Below are 21,619 nucleotides of genomic sequence, written 5' to 3' on the forward strand. Positions count from 1 at the left end.
ATACTTCAGACTTTAAAGATCATATACATCAGATTTTAAAGATTATATACATCAGACTTTAAAGATCATATACATCAGATTTCAAAGATCATATACATCAGATTTTAAAGATCATATACATTCGATTTTAAAGATCATATACATCAGATTTTAAAGATCATATACATCAGATTTTAAAGATCATATACTTCAGGTTTTAAAGATCATATACATCAGATTTTAAAGATCATATACATCAGATTTTAAAGATCATATACTTCAGACTTTAAAGATCATATACTTCAGACTTTAAAGATCATATACATCAGTTAACTGAGAGAATCTAAATTGCATTCTCAGAACTCTGTGAATGAAGCCGTATCTGCGACAGAACTATAAAAGCTGGGTTCAAACAGATTTATGACGCAAGAGGCTTATCAGAAGTGCATGTCCTCTTCACGAAAGCCAAGCCCTTTGTGGTTTTCCTATGAATCAGGAAAATGCAATTTTGCTAGGATAACAACAACAGCATGAGCGTGTACAATGTGCCGTGGGCATTTGCAGCTGTATGTATAGACGTCAATGATACTGAATATTCTTGTAGCATCCTAATCACTGCTGTCAATGTGTAATGGAGGCAAAATGTTTTCCTGTTTGATCTTCCAAGTGGCAAAGATCAAATCCTGGAGTAAGGTAACAATCCTCCATTTCTTGGAAATTTGTTTCCTGATCACGGAAACATGCGAGTTTCTCTGAAAACCATTGTTAAGTTTCCATATTAGGAAACAATGTTGGTGTCAGGAGGTTATTAATACTGGTTATAATTTTAGAAAATTAATCCAAATCCTGTTTGTCCTTATCATTAATCCATTCTAAATAAAATACAAACTAAATCTGGGTGGCTGACCTAACCAAAAAATCGGTTACGGGTTTTAATCCTTGAATAACCGATTATTCAGTTTTGTCACGATGTGAAAACAGACCCGTCATTCGCGCAAATTGGTTATGTGAGCATGTGGGTAATAAATTCATCAACAATACTTCCTAGCAGATTTTTTTCTTTTTATTTACAGTAACTTCGGCAAAACGTAATAATTTGCATACGAGGTTGGTTGTATTGCAGTACAGTCCACCATCATATGTGTCCAGCGGAATCCTCGGATAGCGCAATGGCTACATCAGTTGTGGGGTGTGGGGTGTGGAGGGGGGGGGGGGGGTCACAGCATGAACGGTGATCAGCATAGATCTGGGGGTGGACCAAGAAGCCACTAGAAAACATACTTGTGATACATGCTGAACATCATACGGCTTTCAAGGCCAGACCAGCATGTGTTATATTCCTGAGTGCTTTTATTTTCTTTTGATGATTGATAGTAACTTCTACAGGTAGCCACTTGTAGTGTGTGTAACTTCCACCTGGCTTATGAGGCCCTCACCATCCCTGCTGGATAAAATGGTTTCGTCCAGAGAGTGAAATAATATAACCATTCACACGAGAGAATGTCAACAATGACCTAAGTTCATGGAAAGCTGTTGACTAGTGCAAGTCTGAATACTGCTCAGTTTGAATGTCACCTTTCTGCGTCTACCGCTAGCTTACCAAGCGCACAATACATAACTGACAAGTGCCGCCAGCTAGCATGTGTGTACATAACAAATGAGACATGCAGTGCACATGTTCATGGCGACAAAATGTGCCTGTAAGTTGAATAGTAATTCCTTAACCAAAACTTTTCATATTTTCTTTTAACTCAGAAGCCTTCTCAGTAGCTACCTATTCCCCGTTGCAAAGTTAAAAGGGGGTTTGTAGACTGCACTTGATGCCCCAAATGACTGGAGACAGAGCAAATGTATTGACCCGAATCAATTAAAGAGTGTGAACCTGAACGAAATTTGGTCAAGGCGGAAAGCTGGTGACTGCATTTAGTGCATAATGGCATTGAGTTCAAGTTCAATAGAACACTTTGCAGCATTAAGGCACCAAATGACAGCTTTTGTTCACAGTTGTGTTCACACTTGTTTTTTGTCAACGGACATGTATTGAAACAATCTCGGAAGAAGTAGCTTTAACAATTGACGCGACGTCTATTTCATGGTAGCTGCGCTGAGGATGGCCAGCAACCTTGTGTGGGTAACTCTAATGAAGCCTTTGAGTACAGTTCAAGCCCTGCACTTGTGGGAACGTTCCGTGGGACAGATGAGTGTAACCGACATATCGGTCTGCACAACTACACTTCACGTAATCGACACGTGAATGAAATGATCATTAGCCTAAAATTTTGTGGCCTGATTTATGCTGTGCCAGGTAATGGTGTGCAAAGAGTCAGATTATATTTTTATGACACAATATTTATCAGTTATTAATCAGTGCAAAAAAAAATTTAAATGAATCAACAGGTTTTACAGGTTTTTATAAACATCGATCATTCATTTCACTTTAGGCACTGTGTGTGTCCAGTATATCACTATAAACATGCCCATTTTCTAATCCAACCTTTCAGCATCAGAGCAATTTTTCAGCACTATTTATGCATGTTTTTAATTTCATTTTAGACACAAAAAATCATTGGTGATGTTGGCCAATTTCAGAGCTTCACAGAATGAGTGAGTGCTTGGGGTTTAACACTGTACTTAACAATTTTTCAGTCATATGACAACAAAGGAATCCTTAGAGGGCATGTAATGTGCCTCCTTGTTGCAGGACGGATTTCCACTGCTCTTTTATCTAGTGCTGTTTCAGTGAGACGACTTACCGAAGGCAAGTAAGGTGTTCCGCCTGAAACATTATACTGATACGGGTCAACCATTCATTGCACTATCCCCTTCATGCTGAAAGCCAAGCAAGGAAGTTACAACTTCCTCTTTTTTAAGGTCTTAGGTGTGACCCGACCCAGGGTTGACCCTTGATCTACTGCACCTGACTAAATGTAGGACAATGATTGTCTGTATATTATAAAGTATACTGTCTGGTATGTAAAACAGCACTTTCACAAACACATAAATGGCCGTAAACAATATTTTTGACAATTACCACTTAATTATTTTTCTGATAAGACAATAACTGAACTTCATAAAAAGAGTTTATGTGGCCCCATTGGTTGAGTGACTCAACCAGAATTAGTGAGGAAAATGTGACATTTGAAAAAGTTAAAAACTACACAAATCTATTGTTGAAAAGCTATTCTTTATCCTTGGCATAATTTTATCACTGGCATAACTCTATCAGTAAATGTGACACAGAATGTGCTCTAGGGAATTAAGATTTAGTACAGTCATGGTCCATATAGACATCATGATGATGGGCCAATTCCACAAAAGCCATTCCTGACTAAAGATCTAGTCTAGTCATGGTCCATATAGACATCATGATGATGGGCCAATTCCACAAAAGCCATTCCTGACTAAAGATCTAGTATAGTCATGGTCCATATAGACATCATGATGATGGGCCAATTCCACAAAAGCCATTCCTGACTAAAGATCTAGTCTAGTCATGGTCCATATAGACATCATGATGATGGGCCAATTCCACAAAAGCCATTCCTGACTAAAGATCTAGTCTAGTCATGGTCCATATAGACATCATGATGATGGGCCAATTCCACAAAAGCCATTCCTGACTAAAGATTTAGCATGGTTATGAACAATGTAGACATCATGATGATGGGCCAATTCCACAGAAAGCCATTCCTGACTTCAGCCAAATGTTGAAACCCCATCTAAAAGCTTATTTTTCATTTTTAGAAATCATAAAGTTGGTCCATCTCATCAATGTTATCTTGAGACAAATATGACTAAATTGCAACTTCCTGTTCCAAACACTAAGCTTAGTGAATAAGTTTCAAATTTTGACTTGAGGAATCGTCCCTGGCAACTATCCTATATCTCCAGACATGATCACCAGACATGATGTAAAGGCAGGACAGAATACTCACCAGTTCATTTCCCTAACAGAATTTAGTCCATATCTCTCTCAATTGAAATGAACCTAATTTTCTTCAAAGTGAGCCACAGAAATTTAATTACAAAGTTATTGTCCTACATACAGCCAAGCGGTAGCGTGTACGTGTTTGGGCCATGAATTTCTCAGAACAGGCTCACATGTTCAATCCCTGGAAAATTAAGTTTGAGCTTATGTGGAAACTGGAGACATTTGATTGTACATGTGCCTCTCATTGACTGAATAGCGTGCCCTGGGTTTCCAGTGCAAATTTGAAAAAAAAATTGTTTATTTATTTATTAAATTACTGTTTCATTTTACATACTCAAGAATTGTTCACTTACACAACATTTATGGGTGTATGAAACCAGATTGCCTGGGGGTATTAAACCAAGCGGTAAAAATGTGCAATATGTAACCATGGTAACAGTTTGTGTCATTCACTGTACATATCATTTTACACCTTACTTTTAGACCTTGCTCTTACACCTTGCTCGGGTGGTAAATATCCAGTCTGTATATGTCCATGTGTACATGACCTGTCTAAATTCTCTTATTAAATTTTTCATGACTCTTAGAATGCCTGTTCAGGACAACACTCTTGAGTCGTTTCCATATTTCTTGTTTCCTTGTATATAGAAAGCATATACAGAATACAAATACATTCATGGAAATGACTCAAGAGTGTTGTCCTGTACATGCATTGTAAGAGTCATGAAAAATTTAATAAGAGAATTTAGACAGGTCATGTACACATGGACATATACAGACTGGATATTTACCTTCCCAGTAAGGTGTAAAAGCAAGGTGTAAAATAATAAGTACAGTAAATGACACAAAATTTTGCCCATAAAAATTGTATATTGCACATTTTTACTGCTTCCAAGAGTATTTTTTAGAAAGGTATTTTCAGGTTTGTTCGATGGTTTGTTGGAGGTTCCAAGATAATATCCTCTTGGTCAAAATATAAGTTTTAGCATTGAAAGGTGATATATTTTAGGATATGAATTTATATGCCTCTAAAAATGTACTTTTATGGTGAAATTTTAGATCATTTACCATATCCAAAGTGATATTTGCAACGAGCGCACCCAAACATGCCAAATGGCAGAGAGAGTTTACGCTTTTACTGTAAAATATGTTACCTGAGCACACACACAAACATGCCAAATGGCAGAGAGAGTTTACGCTTGTTCTGTAAAATAGGTTAACTGAGCACACCCACACATGTCAAATGGCAGACAGAGTTTACGCTTGTTCTGTAAAACAGGTTACCTGAGCACACCCACACATGCCAAATGGCAGAGAGAGTTTACACTTGTTCTGTAAAATAGGTTACCTGAGCACACACACACATGTCAAATGGCAGACAGAGTTTACACTTGTTCTGTAAAATAGGTTACCTGAGCACACCCACACATGCCAAATGGCAGAGAGAGGTTACGCTTGTTCTGTAAAATAGGTTACCTGAGCACACCCACACATGCCAAATGGCAGACAGAGTTTATGCTTGTTCTGTAAAACAGGTTACCTGAGCACACCCACACATGCCAAATGGCAGAGAGAGTTTACGCTTGTTCTGTAAAATACGTTACCTGAGCACACCCACACATGCCAAATGGCAGACAGTTTACGCTTGTTCTGTAAAACAGGTTACCTGAGCACACCCACACATGCCAAATGGCAGAGAGAGTTTACGCTTGTTCTGTAAAATAGGTTACCTGAACACACCCAAACATGCCTTTACGAAGTCCAACATTCAACAGTGTGATAGTTAGCAAATGGTGACACCTAACCTGTGAAATAAAGCCTGTTGTTAATTTACCTCAGTTAGGGTTTTAGTCTAACTGTGTAAATGCACAAATTGTAGCAAATTACACACTCCCTAGCACCATGTTCATATGCATGCACTTGCCCTATTCGACCAATATGTACTTCACAGGTGAGAAAGCGTGTCAGTAAACATGCCACATGTCAGAGGTTTATCCTGGCATTCCTTCACCCATAATTAATTAATGACTGCCATAGTATATGTGAAAATTGTTGAGTATAATTAAAATTACAATTAATTTATTATTTTATTTATTTATTTGATTGGAGTTGTTCGCCGTACACAAGAATATTTCACTTATACAACGGTGGCCAGCATTATGGTGGGAGGAAACTCACGACTATGCGCAGGTTGCTGGCATATATTCCCACTAAAATTACAATTAATCAATCAATGTACATGTAACTTGATGTATTTGGAGTTTTACTCTGTACTCAAGAATATTTCACTTATACTCTGGCAGTCGGGATTATGGTGGGAAGAAATCGGGCAGAGCCCGGGGTTATCCCTGAATCGATCAATCTTTAATTCAACTGCCGACATCGCCGGAGATACATGTCTCAGGCAATGTACGGTACTTGGCAGACAAATATCCTTATAATGAAGTGAGGCCCATTAATCCGCCTATGACTTATGGGGGGCCACAGGTAATTGCTGGGGTAGAGAACCAAGACCAAAGCTCACATGAATGGCCATAGTTCAGACAGCTTACTGACAAAGATGGCAAAGCCAGCAGACCGCACTTAAAACCTACGGAATATGAATGGGGGAGGGGCGAGGGGGAATGGGGGAGGGGGGAGGGGAAATGGTTTTGAAAATCTGCTTCCCTGATGGCTCTCAATCCTTGGTTCCCTGAAAACAGTTTTCATTTTTTTTCCCTTGGTGGTTGGCATGTAAGCAAACAACCTATAGTTTCATGCGAGGTCCAAAAATCTTGATCAGGTTTAAAACTTGATGCCTGCATCTAAGTAAATGCATATCGGGAAGCCTGATATCCTACCCGCAGAGCAAGACAGATTTGCACCATTACTGAAATAGAAACAACACACCTCACAGGACTCCAACATGTCAGAACTTTCACTTTCCATCCATTCTGGAAGTGAGAGCAATCTGCCCTCACAATTGCTACGTCCAAACACCGGAAATGTAATCAGTATAGAACGGTGAGATGTTAAATATTAGATGTCCTTATACAGGTAATTTTAATTACTGATCAAGGATTGCTGCATTCACGCATGCTGGGACACAACAGTACAGGTACAGGTGGGATAAAGAACTCGTCTCCATGATTTGGCTCCACGGGGATTATCACAAGTGGTCATGTAATATTTAGATCTGGACTTAAGTTTTTAAGCATATTGCATGATTAACTCACCACAGCAATTTAATTGGCTCCATGTCGATCTTGACAATTATGACGGTTGGGCGATAATCAGGTTTGAACATTGTTTTAAGGATATCGATGAATTCATCCCGACAGTCTGGCTCCGTATAGATCTTGACAATTATGATGGTTAGGCAATAATCAGGTTTGAACATTGTTTTAAGGATATCGATGAATTCATCCCGACAGTCTGGCTCCGTATGGATCTTGACAATTATGATGGTTGGGCAATAATCAGGTTTGAACATTGTTTTAAGGATATCGATGAATTCATCGCGACAATCTGGCTTCGTATGGATCTTGACAATTATGATGGTTAGGTAATAATCAGGTTTGAACATTGTTTTAAGGATATCGATGAATTCATCGCGACAGTCTGGCTCCGTATGGATCTTGACAATTGTCATGGTAAGGCAATAATCAGGTTTGAACATTGTTTTAAGGATATCGATGAATTCATCGCGACAGTCTGGCTCCGTATGGATCACTACAATTGTGATGGTTAGGCAATAATCAGGTTTGAACATTGTTTTAAGGATATCGATGATTTCATCACGACAATCTGTCTCCGTATGGATCTTGACAATTGTGATGGTTAGGCAATAATCAGGTTTGAACATTGTTTTAAGGATATCGATGAATTCATCGTGACAATCAGGCTCTGTATGGATCTTGACAATTGTGATGGTTAGGCAATAATCAGGTTTGAACATTGTTTTAAGGATATCGATGAATTCATCGCGACAATCTGGCTCTGTATGGATCTTGACAATTATGATGGTTAGGCAATAATCAGGTTTGAACATTGTTTTAAGGATACTGATGATTTCATCGCGACAGTCTGGCTCCATATGGATCACTACAATTATGATGGTTGGGCAATAATCAGGTTTGAACATTGTTTTAAGGATATCGATGAATTCATCATGACAATCAGGCTCTGTATGGATCTTGACAATTGTGATGGTTAGGCAATAATCAGATTTGAACACTGTTTTAAGGATATTGATGATTTCATCGCGACAGTCTGGCTCCATATGGATCTTGACAATTATGATGGTTAGGCAATAATCAGGTTTGAACATTGTTTTAAGGATATTGATGATTTCATCGCGATAGTCTGGCTCCGTATGGATCACTACAATTATGATGGTTGGGCGATAATCAGGTTTGAACATTGTTTTAAGGATACTGATGATTTCATCGCGATAGTCTGGCTCCGTATGGATCTTGACAATTATGATGGTCAGGCAATAATCAGGTTTGAACATTGTTTTAAGGATATTGATGATTTCATCGTGACAGTCTGGCTCCGTATGGATCTTGACAATTGTGATGGTTAGGCAATAATCAGGTTTGAACATTGTTTTAAGGATACTGATGATTTCATCGCGACAGTCTGGCTCCGTATGGATCACTACAATTATGATGGTCAGGCAATAATCAGGTTTGAACATTGTTTTAAGGATACTGATGATTTCATCGTGACAGTCTGGCTCCGTATGGATCACTACAATTATGATGGTTAGGCAATAATCAGGTTTGAACATTGTTTTAAGGATACTGATGATTTCATCGCGACAATCTGGCTCCGTATGGATCTTGACAATTGTGATGGTCAGGCAATAATCAGGTTTGAACATTGTTTTAAGGATATTGATGATTTCATCGCGACAGTCTGGCTCCATATGGATCACTACAATTGTGATGGTCAGGCAATTCATATTTTAACTTTGTTTAAATATGATATTGATGAATTTTGATGAATTCATTGCAACAGTTTGGCACCATAACTTGATTTTTGCTTCTAATTTCCATTAAATAAATTCTTCAGGTGTTAACTCATTTGAATTTGGTTTGATCTGTCCAGATGACAAAATGATCTACAGGTGAAATAAGCTACTTTGAGTATGTGATGATTACCTTTGTATAAACCTTTTGCATGTTGCCAACCCAAGAACAATTAATGCAGATTAATCATAAAAGTTCCACAATCTATGTTTATCTAGCTCGCCCACATCGTTATAGACCTTTCTGAACTGTCAATCAAGCACACGCAATTGTCCAATCATCAACAGTACCATTGCAAATAGGCCAACCGGATGTCTGACACATTGGTTACAAATGTTCAATCTTTCTGCGACGTCAATTGCTTTACCAGGAATGGAATGAAAAGTAACGCCATGAGAAGGGGAGGTGGGAGATCCGTTGTGCTGGATCCATCCATTGTGTTTTAAGGTAACAAAGGGATCAGTCAATACACATTGTACGTTTTTGACGGAACATGCAAATCAAATAAAAAATTCATGCTTTATCTAGAAGACAGTTGTAGCAGGACTGCCTGTCTTGCATGCAGTCCAAACAGATACAGGCTGTTTTCGCACCACACTTACATACACAGTATAAAAAAAAACATACATGACAAATTTACAAGTCCACCTCACCTGATGCAATGTAGACAATTAACAACTATAATGACAGATGGCACCCAGCAGACACTGCTGGACTACTTCTCACCATATGTCCTTACATATTTTAACACCTACATATATACTGTCCCACTATTCAGACAATACACCTGTCACAACCTCGTGAACCTCAGCCTCACAACCTCGTGAACCTCAGCCTCACAACCTCACGAACCTCAACCTCACAACCTCATGAACCTCAACCTCACAAACCTCAGCCTCACAACCTCATGAACCTCAGCCTCACAACCTCGTGAACCTCAGCCTCACGAACCTCAGCCTCACAACCTCATGAACCTCAACCTCACAACCTCACACAATACAAGATAACATTTATTATTGATTGTAAAGTTTACATCAATGGATGACTTTTAGTTTTTTTTTCGTTTGAAATATTCTGCGTATTGAAAAAAAAAAAGCACCACGAAAGAAAAAAGGAATGAAAACACAAAAAAGCTGTGTTTTCCCATGTGTACAGATACATGTATTTGCTTTATATGAACTGATTTCCAATTGTTTTGTAAAGAAAACTCCAATGCACATATTCTCTCTGTGATTTATAGCACCAGTGAATTTACACATAGCTGCAATATGGAAACTACACGGGTTTTCACGAACAACAGCGACCAGCAAAATTTATGGTGGAAGGAAAATGGGCAAGGCCTGAGGAAAAACCATGATCATCAGCAGGTTGCTGGCAGAGAAAGCAACATGACACACTAAAAATTGTTATACTTGTTACTGAAAATTTTCTACATGTACTTAATTCTCACTGCCTTAAAGTAAAAGAGACCTAAAATTCTGACGTCACCTCAGCTCTATGGTGGGCTTTACAAGCCATACTAACAGTATCTAGGAACTCTGACGTCACATCACCTCTATGGTGGGCTTTACAAGCCATACTGACAGTATCTAGGAACTCTGACGTCACATCAGCTCTATGGTGGGCTTTACAAGCCATACTGACGGTATCTAGGAACTCTGACGTCACATCAGCTCTATGGTGGGCCTTATGAGCCATGCTAACAGTATCTAGGAGCTCTGAGATCAGATCACCTTTTTTACCTGATGTTCACCAGAAGAAAGAAATTTTGAGAACGTTATTGCTGTAATCTTTTACTCGCAGGTAAAAAGAGTTATTCCAAAATTCAGAGTCGGGATTGAGTTGGGACAATTTTTGTGACGCCAGAGTTTCTAAACTAATGATACAGTCCACCATTATTTGAGTGGTGTTTTATGCCATACTCACGAATATTTTACTGTATAATCCTGATCAAATAACTAAATACATACTGGGTATTGCGGTATATGACATGAAGTAATGTGATTTACATAAGCACATTTTAACAATTTAATAGGTTTAATATTATCCTAATGACTTTGAGAATGACATAAAAAGAATATATCTTCTGTGTTTTCCTTAATATTGTATTTGAAAGATGATAGCCCTGAATATCATGATTAGGTTATGGGATAGAAGACATATAATCTCAAATAGAGAGCAGAACCAAGGCAGCAACAACAGTGTGATTATTAAGTTTTTATTTTATTTATTTTATTTGATTGGTGTTTTACGCTGTGCTGAAGAATATTTCACTTATATGACAGTGGCCAGCATTACAATGGGAGGAAACCAGGCAGAGCCCGGGGGAAACCCACAACCATCTGCAGGTTGCTGGAAGGCCTTCCCATGTACGGCCGGAGGTGATTAAGCTGGCAAGTGATCATATATACTGTATTATCCGTGAATCTGGCTTTTTTTTCAATTTACATCAGTGAGAGTTTACTATTTTAACTGTTCATGCATAACCTCATTAGTTTAGTAGCCGCTTACTTCCTGCTACCTAACTGTATAATGGTGGAGGCAGTGTTTTTATTCTGGGTTAAACCTTGCTGCCTTGGTCACGCTTGAATACATCAGACATACCCAAAACCCCTGTTAGGCCAGACATAGCCTGTTCTTGCCTGTATCTCTCACATCAGCCAATCAGAATCAACTCTGTGTCTATTTAAGCCATATTATAAAGGTACATGAAAAATAAAAATTACAGTGATGACAGTTGCAAATTGTTAGACGTCACTGGTCTAGAATTACATTTAACATACGCAATCACATAAAATGGACTGTAATAAACAGGATATTGTATAACCTTATACACTACACATGTTCCCAGGAACTACACAGATTTCATAAAAGAAATATATTACTTTAACTACTATCTTTCTTGTTTTTAGTGCATTTTATTCAATTTTCATTTCAGTAATAAGAAGCATGTAAATGTTAGTACCGGTATGTATTTGTCAATATGAGTCAAAGGCCTCTGGGAAAATCAACAAAATCTTGACTACTGGAGTTCTATAATCCTCAGAAAATGAAGATATTATTATTATTATTATTATTATTATGACCTTAATTCCTAACAAATCTGATCATCCTTCACATAGAGGATACTGTGATTGAGAAACTGTAATCAATGGAGGAACTGATAAGTCATGCAAATTTGACAGTTTATAGGCTATATTAATAGGCTTTGGATTTTCAGGAAAAAAAAAATTTCAATTAAGTTGGAGGCTTCAGTATATTTTGTACATGATTACTTTGTGGTAATGCCCAATCGGAATTATCTGTCAAAATTCAGCTGTTTAAAACAGTTTCAAACCATGAAAAAAAAAGCCTGTGGACAGCGGCACCGCTGAGGCGTGACAGATTGGAGTCTTAAATGTGGCATGTCTCACGGGAGCTTGTCTTTTGTTGATCTGGGTGTTTTACTGCCCTCCTGAAGAGCTACACCAAAGAGATCCACAAGGTCATCCTGGACAGGATCCTTGAGCCGCACATGGCTATACCTAGGAAGTTGGAACCAATACGATACAAACAAGACTGATGTCTTTCTTCATCCCCCCCCCCCCCATACCCCCCCCCCCCCTTCCCCGTACATAGCTGCTGACTAACAGCTCATGTTTATTCCCTCAGCTCTGTTGTGTTTCCTTTAAGGTGTAAATTATGGCTACTGGGTCTGATCGACCCAGCCACAACTTGAAATGAGTGAAGTTAAAGCTATCTATAGAGCAGTATCACACACACTGTACTGTGTTTCATTTAAAGTTTGGTACGCAACAATACACATTAAAATCTGTACGCCAAAACAGACATTCACATACCAGCCGTCAGGCAATAAGGATGTTCATGGTCAATAATCGCAAAGGTCAATTCCCAAAACGACAAATAACACAAACCACCAAAGGACTAAGAAAAAGAGAAAGAGTCAACAGTTTTCAAAGATGTTGGAAAGGCGCATTGTACGTTCAAGGCAACTCAGTGGAAACAGTATTCAAATTGTGTACAATATTAGTTGTCGCTAACAAAACACGTATCTCAGTTGCGCAGAAGAAGGTCTTAAAATGATACTTTAATGCCTACTCTATAAAATTTTCTAACAAGAAATGAATCAAACGTCACACAAATCTCTAACATGGCCCTATAACATGGACAAATCCGTCAGAATGAATCAAAATACAGTATGTCACCTAAATGCTAAAATTTAGGTGAAATACATTAGTATACCACAGTTCAATATTATGACCATGGAAATTGTCTATTCTACATCCTTACATTAATTGGATTACAGCAGGAAGAATGTTTTTTACTGACTTTTCCTTTCACTGATGTAATAGTCTTTAAGATGTCTAGCTTCTAATTGTAGCAGTGCATCTGATTGAGAAGAAATTTATGGTACTCACAATGAGCGTAAGTGTTTGATCTGTGTGCAGAAAAGAGTGAGCTGAGAAGTCTGATCAGAGGGCAGTGGAAGTGAGCCGAGAAGTCTGATCAGAGGGCAGTGGAAGTGAGCGGAGAAGTCTGATCAGAGGGCATTGGAAGTGAGCGGAGAAGTCTGATCAGAGGGCAGTGGGAGTGAGCGGAGAAGTCTGATCAGAGGGCAGTGGAAGTGAGCCGAGAAGTCTGATCAGAGGGCAGTGGAAGTGAGCTGAGAAGTCTGATCAGAGGGCAGTGGGAGTGAGCGGAGAAGTCTGGTCAAAGGGCATTGGAAGTGAGCTGAGAAGTCTGATCAGAGGGCAGTGGAAGTGAGCTGAGAAGTCTGATCAGAGGGCAGTGGAAGTGAGCTGAGAAGTCTGATCAGAGGGCAGTGGAAGTGAGCTGAGAAGTCTGATCAGAGGGCAGTGGAAGTGAGCTGAGAAGTCTGATCAGAGGGCAGTGGAAGTGAGCTGAGAAGTCTGATCAGAGGGCAGTGGAAGTGAGCCGAGAAGTCTGATCAGAGGGCAGTGGAAGTGAGCTTAGAAGTCTGATCAGAGGGCAGTGGAAGTGAGTTGAGATGTCTGATCAGTGGGCAGTGGAAGTGAGTTGAGAAGTCTGATCAGTGGGTAGTGGAAGTGAGTTGAGAAGTCTGATCAGAGGGCAGTGGAAGTGAGCGGAGAAGTCTGATCAGTGGGCAGTGGAAGTGAGTTGAGATGTCTGATCAGAGGGCAGTGGAAGTGAGCGGAGAAGTCTGATCAGAGGGCAGTGGAAGTGAGCTGAGGTCTGATAAATGGACAGTGGAAGTGAGCTGAGAAGTTTTATCAGTGTGCACTGGAACTGAGGCAAAAAGTCTGATCATTGGATGCATGTGAAAGCTAAGAAGTCTGTTCAGTGAGCGGTGAAACTGAGCTGTGAAGCGTGATCAGCAGGTAGTGCACATGGCGAAGAGCTGTTCAGTGAGCGGTGAAACTGAGCTGTGAAGCGTGATCAGCAGGTAGTGCACATGGCGAAGAGCTGTTCAGTGAGTGGTGAAACTGAGCTGTCAAGCGTGATCAGCAGGCAGTGCACATGGCGAAGAGCTGTTCAGTGAGCGGTGAAACTGAGCTGTGAAGCGTGATCAGCAGGTAGTGCACATGGCGAAGAGCTGTTCAGTGAGTGGTGAAACTGAGCTGTCAAGCGTGATCAGCAGGTAGTGCACATGGCGAAGAGCTGTTCAGTGAGTGGTGAAACTGAGCTGTCAAGCGTGATCAGCAGGCAGTGCACATGGCGAAGGGCTGTTCAGTGAGTGGTGAAACTGAGCTGTCAAGCGTGATCAGCAGGCAGTTCACATGGCGAAGGGCTGTTCAGTGAGTGGTGAAACTGAGCTGTCAAGCGTGATCAGCAGGCAGTGCACATGGCGAAGAGCGCTGGTTTCACTGCTTGAGACCAACAGGATTTCTCTGTCCGTATATCTCATCACTGTATTGTTTACATGTATAAGTGAATAATTCAGTTTTGTGGTGAGGATCAAACAAAACAAATAATTAATTAAATAAATAAATAATTACATAAATGTAAATATAGAATCAAGCGGACCTTCATGAGGGATAAATCTAACCCCAGCCCTAGCTGATATAAATCAGCACAGACATACCCGAAGGACAAAAACTAACAGCTGTTTACAATGATATCAGAACAGATTACAACATAACGCATGTGTAGTATAAATGGTTCTTTGTACAATCTACCAGACATCAGAATATAACATGACACTGATTAGACAACGTTATTGATCGTGTTTCGTAGCCTGATCATTATCAGGTACTAACTGTGTTAGACCCTGTCACAGACATGACTCACTGCCTCATCATCAGCTCTAGACCTATATGTCTCTGATGATTATAATGTACATTGTAACCTTTTGTGAGTGGTAAGAAAACAGACTTTTGGCAACAGGCCTGGAAATTGCAGGCATATGAAATTAAATGCTCCCAAAATATCAGGAAATATAATTGTGTGGGATCAAATGTGCACTTTGGGTTAACTAAGATTAAGTACAAAAACCAGGATATAACTAAATGTTCAAAATATGTACCCCCGGCCATGTCCCAGCCCCAGCTCGTCAAAATATGTACCCCCGGCAATGTCCCAGCCCCAGCAAGTCAAAATATGTACCCATGGCCACCTTCCAGCCCCAGCAAGTCAAATTCCAGTCAAATGTTTCAACTTGAAACGCTTGAATCAATTCTTCATCTTACATATTATATAACACTGTGCTAGGTACCTGAATAAATGAATGAATGCTGGGGGTCTTACGTCAATTGCACAATTTTTCAGCCAAGCGAGGCAGCGACAAATGCCTTATTTAAAGTCTTTGGTATGATGCGGCACACTGGGTTGGCCCCAGGTCTTCCGACTTTGAGGCAGACCTCTAACTTAATTTCTGAAAATTAAGACAGCACAATTAACTTTAGGCCATATGGTCATGGGAAGAAATGTGTGGAAAATTTCATCAAAAAGTGGTGAGCCAACAAGGGTCTTTACAGGAATATGTACACAATATATACTTACTTCAGGATTAAATGCATTTTACCTGAGAACATACATGTACTTGCTTAGAACCAGTATGTATGTAGTACGCATTGTGGAATGCCAGAAGTTTGCTCATGGTGAGCTTATAGTGAGCTTGTCGTGAGCCTGCAGTGAGCTTGTTGTGAGCCTGCATTGAGCTAGCGGCTTCCCAATGAGGAGAATTACCCTTAATTAACCTGGTTAGTATCACATATAATAAATCAACAGTTCAGACAATATGTATACATGATGAATGAACAAATATCCGTATAATTAACTTTCAAACAACAAGAGTTGTCTTAAACACTTGTTTATACATAATGGATAGCTATAGGGCTTCGGATCTGTTAGGGCCTTGTCATACATGTGCATGTACCATCTTCAGCTAGCCTTATGACAGCACTGTGAAATGCATTGCTTTGAGCATTGACAGGATGTACAGGGGCTAAAAACCCTCCCATCCCCACAAGAAGCAAACGGCACCTGCCACTCACACGCAGGACATGCGACTAGCGAACAGAAACTCACAAAAAATGACAGATCCATATGTGCCTAGGGGCAATACCATTTGCGATCATTTACAGGGGTGTCAGGTTATACATTACATGTCAAATGTGCCCTTCTTCCATTGATACCCTGAACTACAGGTCATCACACAGGTCAATCTCCAATTTGGTTATTTATATAAAGTTGAAATGTCAGGATTTCCTTCAGTGATAAAAGTGATATCTCACCGGCTCAGTTAGATATCAATTTTGTTATATATTGTATACCCAGATGCCATGACATCAAAAAAGAGATATTTTGTTTTTTGACGTTAGAATTTGAGCTCAGCAGAATGTCATGATACAAGTTCAGTCAACTTTAATATTGCAATGTCAGGTAGCAAGACACAGCGTCACGTTAAAGACGCCATGCAGGATTAATCATCCTGGTCTATGTTAAAGTAGGGAAGGAGCTTTACACGCTCTCCAATGTTCAAATAAATGCACTCTGACAGTTTGTCCAACATTTAGAGCGGAGACCTTGCTGCACCAATCATTCCAACTATTCATCTTTTCAATGTCATCCAAAAATAAGCACATTACAGACATATGCGAATTATACAATGAAACATATTACAGTAAATATTTATAAACATTTATCAATACAATAACACACAAATTACACTGAAAGATGCAACCAATTGATCTGCCTGTAAGTTTAAGGTAACAAACTGGACACAGACAAAGAAGGTTACAAACTTGACACAGACAAAGGTGGTTACAAACTTGACACAAACAAAGACAGTTTTTAATCAAGCTTACCTTAAGTATGACAGGGAGTCGAAATCAAATCCCAATTGGGCTTGATCAGCTTCTTTGTCTTTGTTTCGAAAGCTGCCCTTGCGTCGAAACGAGAACCTCGTCACTGAAATTCTATCCATTATGATGAAATGTGTCGTGCACTTAACTTCTTGTTGCTGTCGTTGTCACGCACAGTACAAAAACCAGCTCAGAATTAATACGATTAAATCAAAGTTACAGTCACACCGAGTACTCAGAGAGAAATCAATATCAGTTCAGAATCTTGAACCAATGCCTCGCACATACATTCCCATTTCCCTTTCAAATGTCGCATGTGAAGTAAACCTCTTGGATTTTTGTCTTCAATTCTTAGTCCTTGCAAAAGAAACCTTGGTCAAGCAAGGATAAAATTATTTCATCATGATGAACAGCAGTCAATATTCTTTGACCACAGAATCTGAATTTCAAAGCGAATCCACCACTGTCGTTTCCTGGCCCTCCAAAGTGTCTGAAGGGCTGTGAAGTTTGATATTTCTATTCTCAAGGCGCATACCTTGTCTAAATTTTTGCTGTTTCAAAACCTCTGCAGAATTCAATGGTAGAAGAAAAACCACACTTTTCAAAGTAAACACGCAAGACCAGTGTCTCAAAGGAGCACAAATCAATGATTCTTTCTCCACAAGTTTTTGTCTGTTCAAAGCACTTCCCTTTTGGGCACACAGCGATAGAATCTAGATGTCAATTGGATAATCAAGTATTGACGCCAACAAACTTTTTGACGTTTAACTAACGAACTTCCAAATTCTACGATGTGTCTGGTGAAAAGTGAACACAAAAGCTGAAGTACTAACTTGGTTATTCTTCCCGTACCAGTTGGAATTTCTCACAAATTCCTTATACAAAAGTTTCAAGAATGAAAGGTTTCAAAGCCTCACAAGTCAGAGCCTAAAATCTTAAAAAATTTAATTACTCCACAGATTAAATTCACTCATGTCTTAATTGTCAATGAGCTCTTCCATGTAATGAAAAGATTTTTTTTAAACATTCAAATTTGAACCAAAACAACTCAGATCAAAACTCAACATTGTTCCAAAAAAGAGGCTAGTTCTTCAAATGCAACTTCTTTAAAACTGTTGATGATATATAAGTGAAGTCTGCTCATTGCTTGATTTCCATCTAGTATGATTGTCTCTGACAAAGGTGACAAGTTAGTTCCGTGTTTCACAGAAGCAGCTGAATGAACCAGTTATTTAGGTTTCCAAAAACATGCAGATGAAATTGATAGCTGTCTCTTGAGTATAACTAACTGTTCTTCCCTCTGATTATTTCCTAGATCCCAGTCTTCAAAGCTCTCCTTGTTATACAGTCTTGGAACACGAATCTTTCTCTAAGAAAAAGGTTCCTTTCTTGCACTATGACAAAAAATCCAGGTTCTGTGGGTCTCCTTAAAAACTCTTTACGGATACGATGTGTGAATGGCACCCAATTGTTTGTCACACAGAAAGAGGAGTTACAGTTCCTTCCTTGTAGATCATGAAACTGTGGCCAAGAAAACAAACACAGCACAACAGTAAGTGTGTGGCATGATAAACTTCAGTTGCTAGTCTGCCACTCCTTCCAGCTCTCCCTGACTTCTATTATCTGTGTCTTAAGCACTCTTGGCATCCTCTGCTGTCAACAGCCTCGCAGAGCACTGGATGGACTCAAGTATTTGGATAAGCAATTTATATCATGTCGCTCCTCTGAGCCTGCAAAAGTCGGCTGCTATTGGCTGAAACAATATCCTGTTACCAGCTTACATGTATAAAGTGATAAACACCACTGATGGAGCGTGCTTTCAACGGGACGGCAGAATGCTGTATGACTTATCCCTCGCGCTGTCCGGTGAAGGCCAACAAAGCTGCCAGTTCTGAAGTCCCACAGTGCACAGACTTAGTAATCTAATCTTTCCTCATCAAAATTGAATCAGCCGTCTGACTCTCCTTGAACAAGTTGAATGCGAGTCAAAGCTGCTTTTATATTAATAGGCTTGGAAACAGAAAACACAGTGACGCAGTTCAAAATTTGTCATGAGCAAAACAAACCAGCTCACTTCACTGACATGAACTAACTGTACTCCACCAAAGACACTGAATTATTTTTCGGCCAATCAGCATCCAGACTCTTACAACATAAGGATAATACCCAATCAATCTGTGTCACGAAAGTCTTTTTAAAACTGTACATGTACATTGAACATTCCTGAATCGAAATGAAATAAAAAAATGTCACCACAAAATTTGCTGTGAGTGAAAAATTCAATTTTTTAGAACAGATTGATGAAATAAAAGATGAAACTTTTTCAGAAATATCTTCTCACATTTAAACATTGCACTTTTCTCTAAAAGATAAAGTATTTAACAAATCCAATTCTGCTTATCAAACAAATATATTTCCAAAACAGTTCTATCTTTTCTCAAATATATCACAGCATTGAAAACAGATTAAAACAGCTGGATGTGATCTTCCTTCCCAACAATGGCCACCAATGACAATGTTTATTTCGGATTAGCAAATCCAATATTGGCTCTTTTCTTTAAAAACTGGATTTTCGATGAAAATAGCTTGCAGATAAAAGAGAGAAAAAATACTACCTTGGGAAGCATAAATGTCAGACGGACTTATCAGATGAGTAAATCCAGGGTGTTTTAAAAACCTCCGGAAAACTTACAGCCAAATTCTTGTTGAGGTCTGCAAACAGCATCAAGGCCACAAAAACAGTGTTTGGGATGTCAGCCCAGGATGAGTGGCTTCTTGAAAAGCAGATTAGAATGAAACTTGGTGAGAAAATGGCAACAGACAGAAACAAACAACGTCTTGAAAAGCAAAGTTTTCCATGAAACCATTACAAAAACCAGCATCAGCAGTGGCTAGCTCACTTTGTGAAGTGGTGCTCAAAGAGTTAATCCTGCGACAACAATGCTAATGACATCAACAGCTGTTCGGGGACGAATGAAAACTGTCGTCCTCGGCTAAACTCTTCAATGCTCCGAGACACGCTGCGGCTGTATCAATAAACTGCCGCGATTCCCCAGGAGCTTTACTCTAGTCCCTTCGTCTATTGGTGAGCAATTTGCAGCCTTCAGCTCAGCAGCGATTGGGTCGTCCGTCGCCAATGCTGCAGCTATTAGAACAACCAGATCCTATCCCAATCGGCAGCCACATCCTAACTCGTCAATACACACTAGCAGTCAATATCCCGTACGCGCTAGCTAGATACCTGGGGTTCCAAACCATGCAGTGTGCCTGTCAAACTCTATCTTCCTATCGCCTGAGCTACTTACAGCACTGGCTGCTACAAACTAAACCTTTGAATTCACGGGCTCGATCAGCTCCAGGCCGCTTTTAGACAGGGAAGGGAGCCACTGTGGCTATACCACTATGTCAGTGCCTAGCTACTGATGCCTCCCCAGCACTCTGCGATCATCTCTGTACTCACACGCATTCTGCAATGTCACTATGAATGAAATCAGACAAACTTGATGATAAATGTAAATAACACATGTATTTACTGCAGCTTTCACTACCATCCAATTATGTAACAATTAAGTTTGTCAATTAGGTCAACTAGATGAATACTGAGATAGGTTTTTTGTTGATTTTTCCGGATGCCCATGCAGGTGTTAAAATAGAAATGTGTAGTTGGAAACTGCTTTGTTCTTTGTTCTCGTTATATTATTTATATTATCTGGACAATTACTGCAATATGCTCGAGTCACATGACCTGATGAGGGCAATGTACATCTATAAATTTGAAACATTCACCGATGCAAGGTTGACAAATTGGACAGTATATATATATATATATATATATATATATATATATATATATACAACTGACATACGACATACACACAGAATTGGACATTGATCTAAATGTCATATGAAATACTTGGAATTTCACAGTTCCAATATTTTTAATAACACCCCAATACTTATTTGAACACATGAATTTCAAGTCTCTGGAGTGTTGACCTGGCAGAAATGGCCAAGATGGCGTTTGCTAACGTCCAGTTCTGGGCATCACTTTTATGGATTCAGGCAGTTGCTAATAAGATTAATTTTAAATTTAATTTGGCAGATTCTATCCATTACATTATTGCCCTGTTTAATGGATTGAAATTGCAGATTAGTCTTAAACTTTTTTAAAGAGACTGTCAGAAAATGAAGTTAATATCGACATTCAAAGAGATACATTACCCTGCCAATGAAACAATCCACTTTAATTTAAAGTTAAAGTTACCTCATAATTTAAGTACCCGTATTACAATTATCATCTTATAGATATGATAACAATAACAGGACATGTTTCCTTTATAATTACATCTTTTGGGATGGACTTTTAACAAAATTAATAACACAAATTTTTTAACTCAAAGATTCTTTTT

At 39.1% G+C, this 21,619-nt stretch overlaps 1 protein-coding gene across 4 annotated transcripts in view; it reads right to left on the minus strand.

Moving 5' to 3' along the window:
• Positions 1–21,619, minus strand: part of LOC135462748 (NAD(P)H-hydrate epimerase-like) — a 184,316-nt gene that overhangs the window by 87,626 nt on the left and 75,071 nt on the right. Inside the window, exons 1-2 of one of the 4 annotated variants that reach the window (XM_064739988.1) lie at positions 19,826–20,368; positions 17,214–19,433 (exon numbers count right to left, since the gene is read on the minus strand). The exons of 1 other annotated variant lie outside the window; for it this stretch is intronic. In XM_064739988.1, the coding sequence (XP_064596058.1) occupies positions 17,214–17,332 (119 nt within the window). In that variant the 5' untranslated portion in view covers positions 17,333–19,433; positions 19,826–20,368. Of the gene's footprint in view, positions 1–15,619; positions 15,665–17,213; positions 20,369–21,619 lie in introns of those variants that run through there. 2 more of the 4 variants (XM_064739987.1, XM_064739990.1) reach the window with 2 other exon arrangements.

The sequence above is a fragment of the Liolophura sinensis genome, chromosome 2, assembly GCF_032854445.1.
Source record: "Liolophura sinensis isolate JHLJ2023 chromosome 2, CUHK_Ljap_v2, whole genome shotgun sequence".
Lineage (NCBI taxonomy): Eukaryota > Metazoa > Mollusca > Polyplacophora > Chitonida > Chitonidae > Liolophura > Liolophura sinensis.